The following is an 11,860-nucleotide window of genomic DNA, read 5'->3' as shown; positions in this document are numbered from 1 at the left end:
CAGGGATACGGAGACCGGAACTGTGCACGGTGCTCCCGGTGTGGTCTGACCCAGGGATACGGAGACTGGAACTGTGCACGGTGCTCCCAGTGCGACCTATCACCAGGAACTGTATTCAACAGCAGGCAGGTTGAAGCTGCAGATCTAATGAGGTGCTGGGGATGTTTCATAGATATTGTGGGGATTGTGGTCTGTTCCAGAGACAAGGGGTGTAGGGGCTGGAGGGGGTCACAGAGACGGGGAGGGCAGTAGCGGCCGGAGGGAGTTACAGAGACAGGGTATGTAGGGGCTGGAGGGGGTCACGGAGACGGGGAGGGGCCGAGGAGCCAGACGGGCTCACAGATCGGGAGGGGTGTGGGAGCTGCAGGGGGTTACAGAGACGGGGAGGAATTCCCATGAGTTGCTCCCTATCTTGCATCACGTTCAATCTCGGTTCTCACCAGCGGGACGTCCTTTTCTCCCAGCCTGAGCTGAGGAAGATTCAGGAACGTTCTCGTAATCTCTGCCACTTGTCTCCTCCGGATCTGCAGTCTTGAGTAGCCCTTCAAACACATTCAGAATGTATCAACGGCTCCCTTCCAAGTCAACACATCCACAGACTCACACTCACTTGGACCAACTCTGGGAAACATTTCTCCCCTGTCTCTGTAGACTCCTACAGATCTGGCAATGCATGGAGACTGGAACTGTGCACGGTGCTCCCGGTGTGGCTTGACCCAGGGATAGGGAGACCGGAACTGTGCACGGTGCTTCCGGTGTGGTCTGACCCAGGGATACAGAGACCGGAACCGTGCACGGTGCTCCCGGTGTGGTCTGACCCAGGGATACAGACCCAGCGATCTAACACTGGGAATTGGATTCAAGAGCAGGTAGGTTGAAGCTGCAGATCTGGTGAGATGCTGGGGATGTTTCAAAGATTTTGAGAAGTGTGGGGATTCTGGTCTATTCTAGAGACGGGGAGGGGTGTGGGGGCCGGAATGGATCACAGAGTCGGGGATGGGTGTAGGGGCCGCAGGGGGTTACAGAGACGGGGAGGAATGTTTCCATGAGTTGCTCCCTATCTTGCATCACGTTCAATCTCGGTTCTCACCAGCGGGACGTCCTTTTCTCCCAGCCTGAGCTGAGGAAGATTCAGGAACGTTCTCGTAATCTTTGCCACTTGTCTCCTCCGGATCTGCAGTCTTGAGTAGCCCTTCAAACACATTCAGAATGTATCAACGGCTCCCTTCCAAGTCAACACATCCACAGACTCACACTCACTTGGACCAACTCTGGGTAACATTTCTCCCCTGTCTCTGTAGATTCCTAAAGATCCGGCAATGCATGGAGACTGGAACCGTGCACAGTGCTCCTGGTGTGGTCTGACCCAGGGATATGGAGACTGGAACTGTGCACGGTGCTCCCGGTGTGGGTCTGACCCAGGGATACGGAGACTGGAACTGTGCACGGTGCTCCCGGTGTGAATACAAGAGCAGGCAGGTTGAGGCTGCAGATCTAGTGAGTTACTAGGGATGTTTCAAAGGTCTTGAGCAGTGTGGGGATTGTGGTCTGTTCCAGAGACAGGGAGGGGTGTAGGGGCCGGAGTGGGTCACAGAGTCGGAGAGGGGTGTAGGGGCCGGTGGTTGTCACAGAGACAGGGAGGGGTGGAGTGGCCAGACGGGGTCACAGATGGGGAGGGGTGTGGGAGCTCCAGGGGGTTACAGAGACGGGGAGGAATGTTCCCATGAGTTGCTCCCTATCTTGCATCACGTTCAATCTCGGTTCTCACCAGCGGGACGTCCTTTTCTCCCAGCCTGAGCTGAGGAAGATTCAGGAACGTTCTCGTAATCTCTGCCACTTGTCTCCTCCGGATCTGCAGTCTTGAGTAGCCCTTCAAACACATTCAGAATGTATCAACGGCTCCCTTCCATGTCAACACATCCACAGACTCACACTCACTTGGACCAACTGTGGGAAACATTTCTCCCCTGTCTCTGTAGACTCCTACAGATCTGGCAATGCATGGAGACTGGAACTGTGCACGGTGCTCCCGGTGTGGTCTGACCCAAGGATACGAGGACTGGAACTGTGCACGGTGCTCCCGGTGTGGTCTGACCCAAGGATACGAGGACTGGAACTGTGCACGGTGCTCCCAGTGTGGTCTGACCCAGGGATACGGAGACTGGAACTGTGTACGGTGCTCTCGGTGTGGTCTGAAGCAGGGATACGGAGACCGAAACTGTGCACGGTGCTCCCAGTGCGATCTAACACTGGGAATGGGATTTAAGAGCAGGTGAGTTTAAGCTGCAGATCAGGTGAGGTGCTAGGGATGTTTCAAAGATTTTGAGGAGTGCAGGGATTCTGGTCTAATCCAGAGATGGGGAAGGGTGTAGGGGCTGGTGTGGGTCACAAAGTCAGGGATGGGTGTAGGGACCGCAGGGGGTTACAGAGACAGGGAGGAATTCCCATGAGTTGCTCCCTATCTTGCATCACGTTCAATCTCGGTTCTCACCAGCAGGACGTCCTTTTCCTACAGCCTGAGCTGAGGAAGATTCAGGAATGTTCACGTAATCTCTGCCACTTGTCTCCTCCGGATCTGCAGTCTTGAGTAGCCCTTCAAACACATTCAGAATGTATCAACGGCTCCCTTCCAAGTCAACACATCCACAGACTCACACTCACTTGGACCAACTCTGGGTAACATTTCTCCCCTGTCTCTGTAGGCTCCTATAGATCTGGCAATGCATGGAGACCGGAACTGTGCACGGTGCTCCCGGTGTGGTCTGACCCAGGGATACGGAGACCAGAACAGTGCACGGTGCTCCCAGTGTGGGTCTGACCCAGGGATACGGAGACCGGAACTGTGCACGGTGCTGCCGCTGTGGTCTGACCCAGGGATACAGAGACTGGAACTGTGCATGGTGCTCCCGGTTTGGTCTAACACTGGGAATTGGATTCAAGAACAGGTAGGTTGAAGCTGCAGATCTAGTGAGGTGCTGGGGATGTTTCAGAGATATTGAAGAGTGTGGGGATTCTGGTCAGTTCCAGAGACAGGCAGGGGTGTGGGGGCCGGAGGGGGTCACAAAGTCATGGAGGTGTGTGGGGGCTGGAGGGGGTCACAGATTTGGGGATGGGTGTAGGGGCCGCAGGGGGTTACAGAGACGGGGAGGAATTCCCATGAGTTGCTCCCTATCTTGCATCACGTTCAATCTCGGTTCTCACCAGCGGGACGTCCTTTTCTCCCAGCCTGAGCTGAGGAAGATTCAGGAACGTTCTCGTAATCTCTGCCACTTGTCTCCTCCGGATCTGCAGTCTTGAGTAGCCCTTCAAACACATTCAGAATGTATCAACGGCTCCCTTCCAAGTCAACACATCCACAGACTCACACTCACTTGGACCAACTGTGGGAAGCATTTCTCCCGTCTCTGTCACCCCCCCCCCCAGTTCTACTCCCCTCCCATCTCTGTGACCCCCTCTGGCCCCTGCATCCCTCTTTCTCTCAATATAGCCCCCCCCTCCAAAACCAACAATATTAAACATAGACTGGAACTGTGCACGGTGCTCCCGGTCTGACCCAGGGGTACGGAGTGGGGAAGTGTACAGGCTCCGTGTATAGTTGACCTGTGGTGCATTGACCCATGGAACGACAGGTCACCCTCACTAACCCTCCTTTGCCGAGTCAGGATCATCGATGTCATCGTAATATTCGTTCCCGGGCTTCCGAGCTGCCTTACAGGCGGTTCCTGGAATGATACATCACACGTCAGTGATGTGACATCCTTCACTTAACAGTACGTCTGTAACCAATGGTGATAATGTGACCTACATACTGGCTGTGTACACCACAGGACATCATCAATCTCCCTCTACACTGTCCCGTCACACACTCCCAGGGTCAGACACAGGGTGAAGCTCCCTCCGCACCATCCCATCACACACTCCCGGGGTCAGACACAGGGTGAAGCTCCCTCCACACCGTCCCATCACACACTCCCGGGGTCAGACACAGGGTGAAGCTTCCTCCGCACCGTCCCGTCACACATTCCCGGGGTCAGACACAGGGTGAAGCTCCCTCCGCACTGTCCCAACACACACTCCCGGGGTCAGTCACAGAGTGAAGCTCCTTATATTCTGTCCCATCAAATTCCTACAGTCAGGAAACACACAGGATCATTGCATGAAATTACGATGTTGTGGCCATTACATAGACTTGGCTGTGGCAAGGGCAGGTGTGGCTGTTTGAGGTTCCGTGGTTTAGATGATTCAAAAGAGAGAGGGAGGGATGTAGTGGGATGGGGTTTCATTGCTAATCAGGGATAGTATCACAGATGTAGGAAGGGAGGACGTCATGGAGAGATCGTCTGTTGAGTCAGTGTGGATGGAAGTCAGAAACAGGAAGGGAGCAATCACTCTATTGGGAGTATTCTACAGGCCCCCAAATAGCCACCGGGACACTGAGGAGCAGATCGGGAGGCAGATTTTGGAAAGGTGCAAAAATAACAGGGTTGTTGTCACGGGTGACTTCAACCTTCCAAATGCTGATTGGCACCTCCTTACTGCAAGAGGTTTAGATGGGGCAGAATTTGTTAGGTGTGTACAGGAAGGGTTCCTGACACAGTATGTGGACAGGCCGACAAGAGGAGAGGCCATGCTGGATCTGGTACTAGGCAATGAATCTCTCGGTGACAGACCTCTCGGTGGGCGAGCATTTCGGGGATAGTGACCACAACTCCCTGACCTTCAGCACAACCGTGGACAAGGGTGGGAGCAGACGTTATGGGGAAGTATTTAATTGGGGGATGGTAAATTACGATGGTATTAGGCACTCCCGGTGTGGTCCAACCCAGGGATATGGAGACTGGAACCGTGCACGGTGCTCCCGGTGTGGGCCTGACCCAGGGATACCGAGACCGGAACTGTGCACGGTGCTCCCAGTATGGTCTAACCCAGGGGTACGGAGTGGGGAAGTGTGCAGGCTCCGTGTATAGTTGACCTGTGGTGCATTGACCCACGGAATAACAGGTCACCCTCACTAACCTTCCTTCGCTGAGTCAGGATCATCGATGTCATCGTAATATTCATTCCCGGGCTTCCAAGCTGCCTTCCCGGTGATTCCTGGAACGATACATCACATGTCAGTGACGTGACCTCCTTCATTTCATCAGCAGTCCTCGGCCGAGGAGATAGCCACTTGGTCCCTCTGTCGTGTCCCGGCATGGCTGATCTTTCCGAGACCTTATCTCCTCCCGTGCCCCAGCTCCCCATCGCCCTCGATCCCCCACCCACATCTCCCTATGATCCATTCCCCACCTCCGTCCGGGGCAGAGAAATGATAGCCCCGCAGTGCCCCCCGCCTCCTGTGACTCTGTCCCCTCGATCGAGACTCTCGAGCTGGGGGAGACATCTCCACACCTCCCTGTCTTGCCCCTTCTGAGATGCCTCAGTAAGGTTACCCCTCGTCTTACTACACCCCACGGGATATCGACCCAAATTGTCCAACCTCTCTTGAACGGACAGCACAGGAGTTAGCCAGGTGACTTTGCATTTGACTGCCCCAGTGTTACTCTATCCTGGTTTAGGACGTAGCACAGTACAGAACAGGAACAGGCCCTTCGGCCCACAATGTTGAGCCCAACTAATTAAACTAATGATACCCAAAAAACTAATATTGCATCTCTATAGAACTCTGGTCAGACCACACTTGGAGTATCGTGTTCAGTTCTGGTCACCTCATTATGGGAAGGATGTGGAAGCTTTAGGGAGGGTGCAGAGGAGATTTACCAGGATGCTGCCTGGATTGGAGAGCATGTCTTATGAGGATAGGTTGAGCGAGCAAGGGCTTTTCTCCTTGGAGAGGAGGAGGATGAGAGGTGACTTGATTGAGGTGTACAAGATGATAAGAGGCATAGATTGAGTGGACAGTCAGAGACTTTTTCCCAGGGCGACAATGTATAACACGAGGGGACATAATTTTAAGGTGATTGGAGGAAGGTATAAGGGGGATGTCAGGGGTAAGTTTTTGACACAGAGAGTGGTGGGTGCGTGGAACGCACTGCCGGCAGAGGTTGTGGGTGCAGATACATTAGGGACATTTGAGACTCACTTAGATAGCCACATGAATGATAGAGAACTGGGAGGGTTAGGGTGAACATTTGGAAGGGAAGGGTTAGACAGATCTTAGAGCAGGATAAAATGTCGTCACAACACCTTGGGCTGAAGGGTCTGTACTGTGCTGTAGTGTTCTATGTTCTATGTTATAAACCAATCCCTTCTGCCTGCACACGGTTCATCTCCCTCCATTCTCTGCACATCCATGTGCCTGTCTACGAGCCTCTTAACCCCTCTATCGTATCTGCTCCACCCCCACCCTGGCAGCACATTCAGGCACCACCGCTCTCTGTGTAAAAAAACTTGCCCCGCACATCTCCTTTATACTTACCCCTCTCAAATTAAATGCACGCCCTCTGCTATTAGACATTTCGACCCTGGGGAAAAAAGATACTGGCTGTCTGCTCTATCTGTGCCTCTCATAATCTTGTAAACCTCTATCAGGTCTCCCCTCAGCCTCTGCCGCTCCAGAGAAAACAACCCAAGTTTGTCCAACCTCTCCTTATAGCTCCTGCTCTCTAATCCAGGCAGCATCCTAGTGAACCTCTCCTGTACTCTCTTCAAAGCCCCCACACCCTTCCTGTAACGGGGGCGACCAGAACTGAATGCAATACTCCGGGTGCGGCCTAACCAGAGGTTTATACAGCTGCAACGTAACTTCCTGACTCTTGAACTCAGTGCCTCGTACGCCTTCTTTACCGTACTGTCGACCTGTGCGGCCACTTTCAGGGAACTGTGGACTTGGACCCCAAGATCCCTCTGTACATCAACACTGTTAAGGGTCCTGCCATTAACAGAGGAGAACATTGATTGGCCTCCGCACCGTCCCATCACACACTCCCGGGGTCAGACACAGAGTGAAGCTCCCTCCACACCGTCCCATCACACACTCCTGGGGTCAGACAGAGGGTTAGGCACTGTCGACTAACACAGGGATACAGACACCGGAACTGTGCACGGTGCTCCCGGTGTGGTCTGACCCAGGGATACAGAGTGGGGAAGTGTGCAGGCTCCGTGTATAGTTGACCTGTGGTGCATTGACCCACGGAACAACAGGTCACCCTCACTAACCTTTCATCGCTGAGTCAGGATCATCGATGTCATCGTAATATTCGTTCCCGGGCTTCTGAGCTTCCTTCCCGGTGATTCCTGGAACGATACATCACACGTCAGTGACGTGACATCCTTCATTTCATCAACACTTCACAGTACATGTATATCCGATGGTGATGATGTGTCCGTCACACTGGTTCTGTACACCACAGGACATCATCAATCTCCCCCTGCACCGTCCCATCACATACTCCTGGGGTCAGACACAGGGTGAGGCTCCCTCCGCACCGTCCCGTCACACACTCCCGGGGTCAGACACAGGGTGAGACTCCCTCCGCACCGTCTCGTCACACACTCCCGGGGTCAGACACAGGGTGAGGCTCCCTCCGCACCGTCCCGTCACACACTCCCGGGGTTTGGTGCAAGCTCACCTGATTTCCATTTTGTGTCGGTAGGTGATCCAATATCATCGTAGCCCTCCTTACCGCGCTCTGTAGGTGGACAAGACACATCGCCTGTGTTAGTCTGGTCTCTGAGCCTGTCCATCCTCACTGCTATCCCAGAGACCCCCACCCACCGCCCACCTCCACAACACCCACGGATGCTCGGGACTCACCGTTCATCTCCTCCATTTCAATATCCTCGCCCTCCACGTCATCGTAGTACTCCTTTGCAAGATAGGGCGTTCCTGTCGGGAAAAGGCCATCACGGTGATAGATCGATGGAACAGTGCAACACGGCAGAGGCCATTCGGCCCACAAGGTTGTGCTGGTGTCCAGCCGGCTCTGTCATAGTTGGCGTTAGCCTCCATTTAACCTCCCCCTCCAGCCCATTGCCCTCCACGTAACTCCTTCCCCAACCTATTCCCCTCCATGTACCTCCCTCCCTATCCATTCCCTCCACATGCCTCCCCCCCAAACTATTCCCCTCCACGTAACTCCCTCCCTATCCATTCCCTCCACGTAACTCCCTCCCCAACCCATTCCCCTCCACGTAACTCCCTCCCCAACCCATTCCCCTCCACATACCTCCCTCCCCAACCTATTCCCCTCCATGTACCTCCCTCCCTATCCATTCCCTCCATATACCTCCCTCCGTGCCGTCTTCCCGCAGCTCCCGTCGGGCAGGAGGTACAGAAGCCTGAAGTCCCCACACCCCCAGGTTCAGGAACAGCGACTTCCCTTCAACCACTCGGTTCTCGAACCGACCGGCACAACCCTAATCACTGCCTCAGTACAGCAACACTGGGACCGCTTTGCACTGCAGTGGACTTTTTTGTTCTAATTGTGTTCTTTCTTGTAAAGATTCTGCATGATTTATATTTAATGTATTTTTCTTGTGAATGCTGCTTATCTGATGCTCTGCGCCTGTGATGCTGCTGCAAGTAAGTTTTTCACTGCACCCGTGCACACGGACTTGTGCGTCGCACAATAAACTTGGCTGTGACTAACTTTTGATGCTAGTCCCAGTATGCTTTTAACTCAAATCAACACAACTAGCCAGTAAGTTTTAAATTTGATTTCCCCACTAATTTAATGGCACTGCTTGCAATTTTACCCTGTCTGCCTCACGCAAGTTGGATGGAGAGAGATTGCCTGACCCTGTGTTTGCTTAAAACGAGTTTTAAACCTCACACTCACCACTTTCCACGTCGTTGTAACCATCTGCAAAATGAGAGACAGGCTGCTCAGTGACAAGCCCAACTTATTCACCAGGGGAACAGAGAGAGGGAAGGAGGCAGGGGCCGAGGGGGTCACAGAGGGAGGGGTGTAGGGGCCGGAGGGGGTCACAGAGACGGAGAGGGGTGTAGGGGCCGGAGGAGGTCACAGAGAAGAGGAGGGGTGTAGGGGCCGGAGGGGGTCACAGAGACGGGGAGGGGTGTAGGGAGGGGAGGAGTGGGGGTTCAGGAGGTGCTGTCGGAGTAGCCCGGGCGAGAGACCCCAGTGCATTCTGTAGACGGTGCACACTGCGGCCGCTGTGGGCCGGTGCTGTAGGGAGGGGGTGTTTTTGGGTGGGGTGGATTTGAACAGGATCCGAAATCCTTGCAAACCTCCCCAGGGAGACACTCACCTTCGATGCTACCTCGCTCCTGGTCTATGTCTGCATATTCTCCCTTTCCAATGGAGCTGTTGGCCTCTGCAGTGGACATTGGAAGAGGTGTGTTAGACACAGGGAGAGGGGATGGTGTGGGGTGGGGGTGGGGGTGGCAAAGAGGGGTCCGGAGGGGCGCGAGGTGGAGGGGAGAGGCTGTGCTGATGGGAGGGATCCCAGACAGAGGGTTAGACCTGTACCAGTCACAGGTCTCTCAGGGCGTCCCAGCTCCGGGCTGCCAAATCTGCACACAGCAAGATCCCACAGGCAGCAACTTGAGTTTGAGAGTCGATCCTCCGTTTGAGTGGCGTCGGGTGAGCGGGTGGTTCTTGACCCCGGAGGAGAACTACCCCCCACCCCCCACCGCTCCCCCACTCCCCCTCCTCACCGCCCCTCCCACAGCACGGCGCTCCCTCCTCACCGCCCCACCCACGGCGCGGCGCTCCCTCCTGACTGCCCTTCCCACGGCGCGGCGCTTCCCCCTCAGGAAGGTGGGGGAGAGACCCAGTACCTGACACGTGAGAAATCTGTGAGAGACGCTTCACGCCTCCGTAGTCGATGTCTTCGTAAATACCGTACTCTCCCGGGCCAAGCTTGCGTCTGCCGTACAGGTCTGCGGAGACAGGGAACTGTGTGTGTGGGATCTACCTCCATTCCTGGACCGTCCCCCTGACAGGAGCCGAGCCCCTCCCCTCCTCTCCCCTCCTCCCTCCCCTCTCCTTCCCCTTCACCCTCCCCTCCCCTCCCACACACAGCCAGATCTAGGGGCACTGCGGAGCTCCCATAGAGGGGTTGTGAGGGGGTGGTGCTGTGAGGGGGCGGGGCATGAGCTGGGGTGTGAGATGGGGATTTTGAGGGGTGTGAGGTGGGGTGTGTGTGAGAGGTGCTATGAGAATGGGGGTTGTGAGGGGGTGCGAGAGGGGGTGTGATGGGGAGGTTGTGGGGGTTATGAGATGGGGAGAGAGGGGTTGGAAGGTTTGTGAGAGTGGGGCTGTGTGTGAGGGGGTGTGGGGGTGTGAGGGAGGATGAGATGGGGGTGTGAGGGGAGGGGGAGGCTGAGAGTCGGGTGTGTGAGGGGATTGTGAGATGGGGGAGTGAGGGGGGTGCGGGGGGGTTGTGAGAATGGGGGAGGTGCGAGAGGGTGTGTGTGTGTGAGGGAGGGTGCGAAGGGGTGTTTGACGGGTGTGTGAGATGGGAGGGTGTGAGGGGGTGGGTGTGTGAGGGAGAGGCGGGGACAGGGTAGGAGAGGGGGAGAGAGTGGGCAGACACGGGGAGAGGGAAGGAGGGGGCTGGGAGGGGAGGGGAGAGGGGGGAGGGGCAAATGAGGAGAGATGGGGAAAGGGGAGGGGGTCAGAGGGAGGTGAGGGGAAGGGGAGGGAGAGATGGGGTAAGAGGGAGGGGGTGAGAGGAAGGGGAGGAGGGGAAGAGGCAGGGCGGAGAAGGGGTGAGAGGCTGAGGGGGGAGGGGGGATGAGGGGGGTGAGAGGGTGGAGGGGAGAGGGAGGGGGAAGGGGAAAGGGGGTGGGGGGGGAGAGATTGGTAGAGAGCTGGGGTGGCAAGGGGATGGGGAGGTGAGGGGGGGGAGAGGGGAGGGGAGACTGGAGGAGGGGGAGAGGGAGGAGGGAGGGGGAGAGAGCTGGCAGAGGGTGAGGGGAATGAGAGGGGGGAGGGAGAGGGTGAGAGGGGGAGGGAGAGAGGGGAGGGAGAGGGTGAGAGGGGGAGGGAGAGGGAGAGAGGGGAGGGAGAGGGTGAGAGGGGGAGGGAGAGAGGGGGGGGGAGACTGGAGGGGTGAGAGGGGAGGAGGAGAGGGGGAGAGAGTGGCGAGGGGAGGGGATGAGAGAGGGGGGATATGAGAGGGGGAGGGAGGAGAGAGAGGGGGGAGGGAGGGGGATATGAGAGGGGAGAGGAGAGAGGGGGGATGGAGAGGGGGGATATGAGAGGGGAGGGAGAGAGGGGGGAGGAGAGGGGGGATATGAGAGGGGAGGAGAGAGGGGGGAGGGAGAGGGGGGATATGAGAGGGAGGAGAGAGGGGGGAGGGAGAGGGGGGATATGAGAGGGGAGGGAGAGAGGGGGGAGGGAGAGGGGGGATATGAGAGGGGAGGGAGAGAGGGGGGAGGGAGAGGGGGGATATGAGAGGGGGAGGGAGAGAGGGGGGAGGGAGAGGGGGGATATGAGAGGGGGAGGGAGAGAGGGGGAGGGAGAGGGGGGATATGAGAGGGGGAGGGAAGAGGGGGAGGGAGAGGGGGATATGAGAGGGGAGAGAGGGGGGAGGGAGAGGGGGGATATGAGAGGGGGGAGGGAGAGAGGGGGGAGAGGAGAGGGGGGGATATGAGAGGGGAGGAGAGAGGGGGGAGGGAGAGGGGGGATATGAGAGGGGGAGGAGGGAGAGATGGGGGAGGGAGAGGGGGGATATGAGGGGAGGGAGAGAGGGGGAGGGAGAGGGGGGATATGAGAGGGGGAGGTAGAGAGGGGGGAGGGAGAGGGGGGATATGAGAGGGGAGGGAGAGAGGGGAGGGAGAGGGGGATATGAGAGGGGAGGTAGAGAGGGGGGAGGAGAGGGGGGATATGAGAGGGAGGGAGAGAAGGGGGAGGGAGAGGGGGGATATGAGAGGGGGAGGGAGAGAGGGGGG

At 56.6% G+C, this 11,860-nt stretch overlaps 1 protein-coding gene across 1 annotated transcript; it reads right to left on the bottom strand.

The window, feature by feature from the left end:
• Positions 1–423: 423 nt before the first annotated feature.
• On the bottom strand, positions 424–10,016 carry LOC127587170 (uncharacterized). The gene is made up of 14 exons (XM_052045363.1): positions 10,001–10,016; positions 9,743–9,844; positions 9,211–9,276; positions 8,781–8,804; positions 7,757–7,828; positions 7,572–7,631; positions 7,159–7,236; positions 5,017–5,094; positions 3,645–3,722; positions 3,202–3,303; positions 2,492–2,593; positions 1,769–1,870; positions 1,091–1,192; positions 424–542 (listed from the first exon to the last, which is right to left on the bottom strand). The coding sequence occupies exons 1-14, from the start codon at positions 10,014–10,016 to the stop codon at positions 424–426; spliced, it is 1,101 nt and encodes a 366-aa protein (XP_051901323.1).
• Between the last annotated feature and the right edge of the window lie 1,844 nt (positions 10,017–11,860).

This window comes from Pristis pectinata, chromosome 39 (assembly GCF_009764475.1).
Source record: "Pristis pectinata isolate sPriPec2 chromosome 39, sPriPec2.1.pri, whole genome shotgun sequence".
NCBI lineage: Eukaryota > Metazoa > Chordata > Chondrichthyes > Rhinopristiformes > Pristidae > Pristis > Pristis pectinata.
This window is presented reverse-complemented; position numbering and strand designations above follow the sequence as displayed.

Bases quoted from the DNA above. Each gene is read 5' to 3' on its own strand.
- LOC127587170 (XM_052045363.1), bottom strand. The intron at 5,095-7,158 runs GTTAGTGAGGGT...GTATCGTTCCAG, and splicing joins TCCTGACTCAGCGATGAAAG to GAATCACCGGGAAGGCAGCT. The intron at 543-1,090 runs GTGAGAACCGAG...ATGTGTTTGAAG, and splicing joins GAGAAAAGGACGTCCCGCTG to GGCTACTCAAGACTGCAGAT.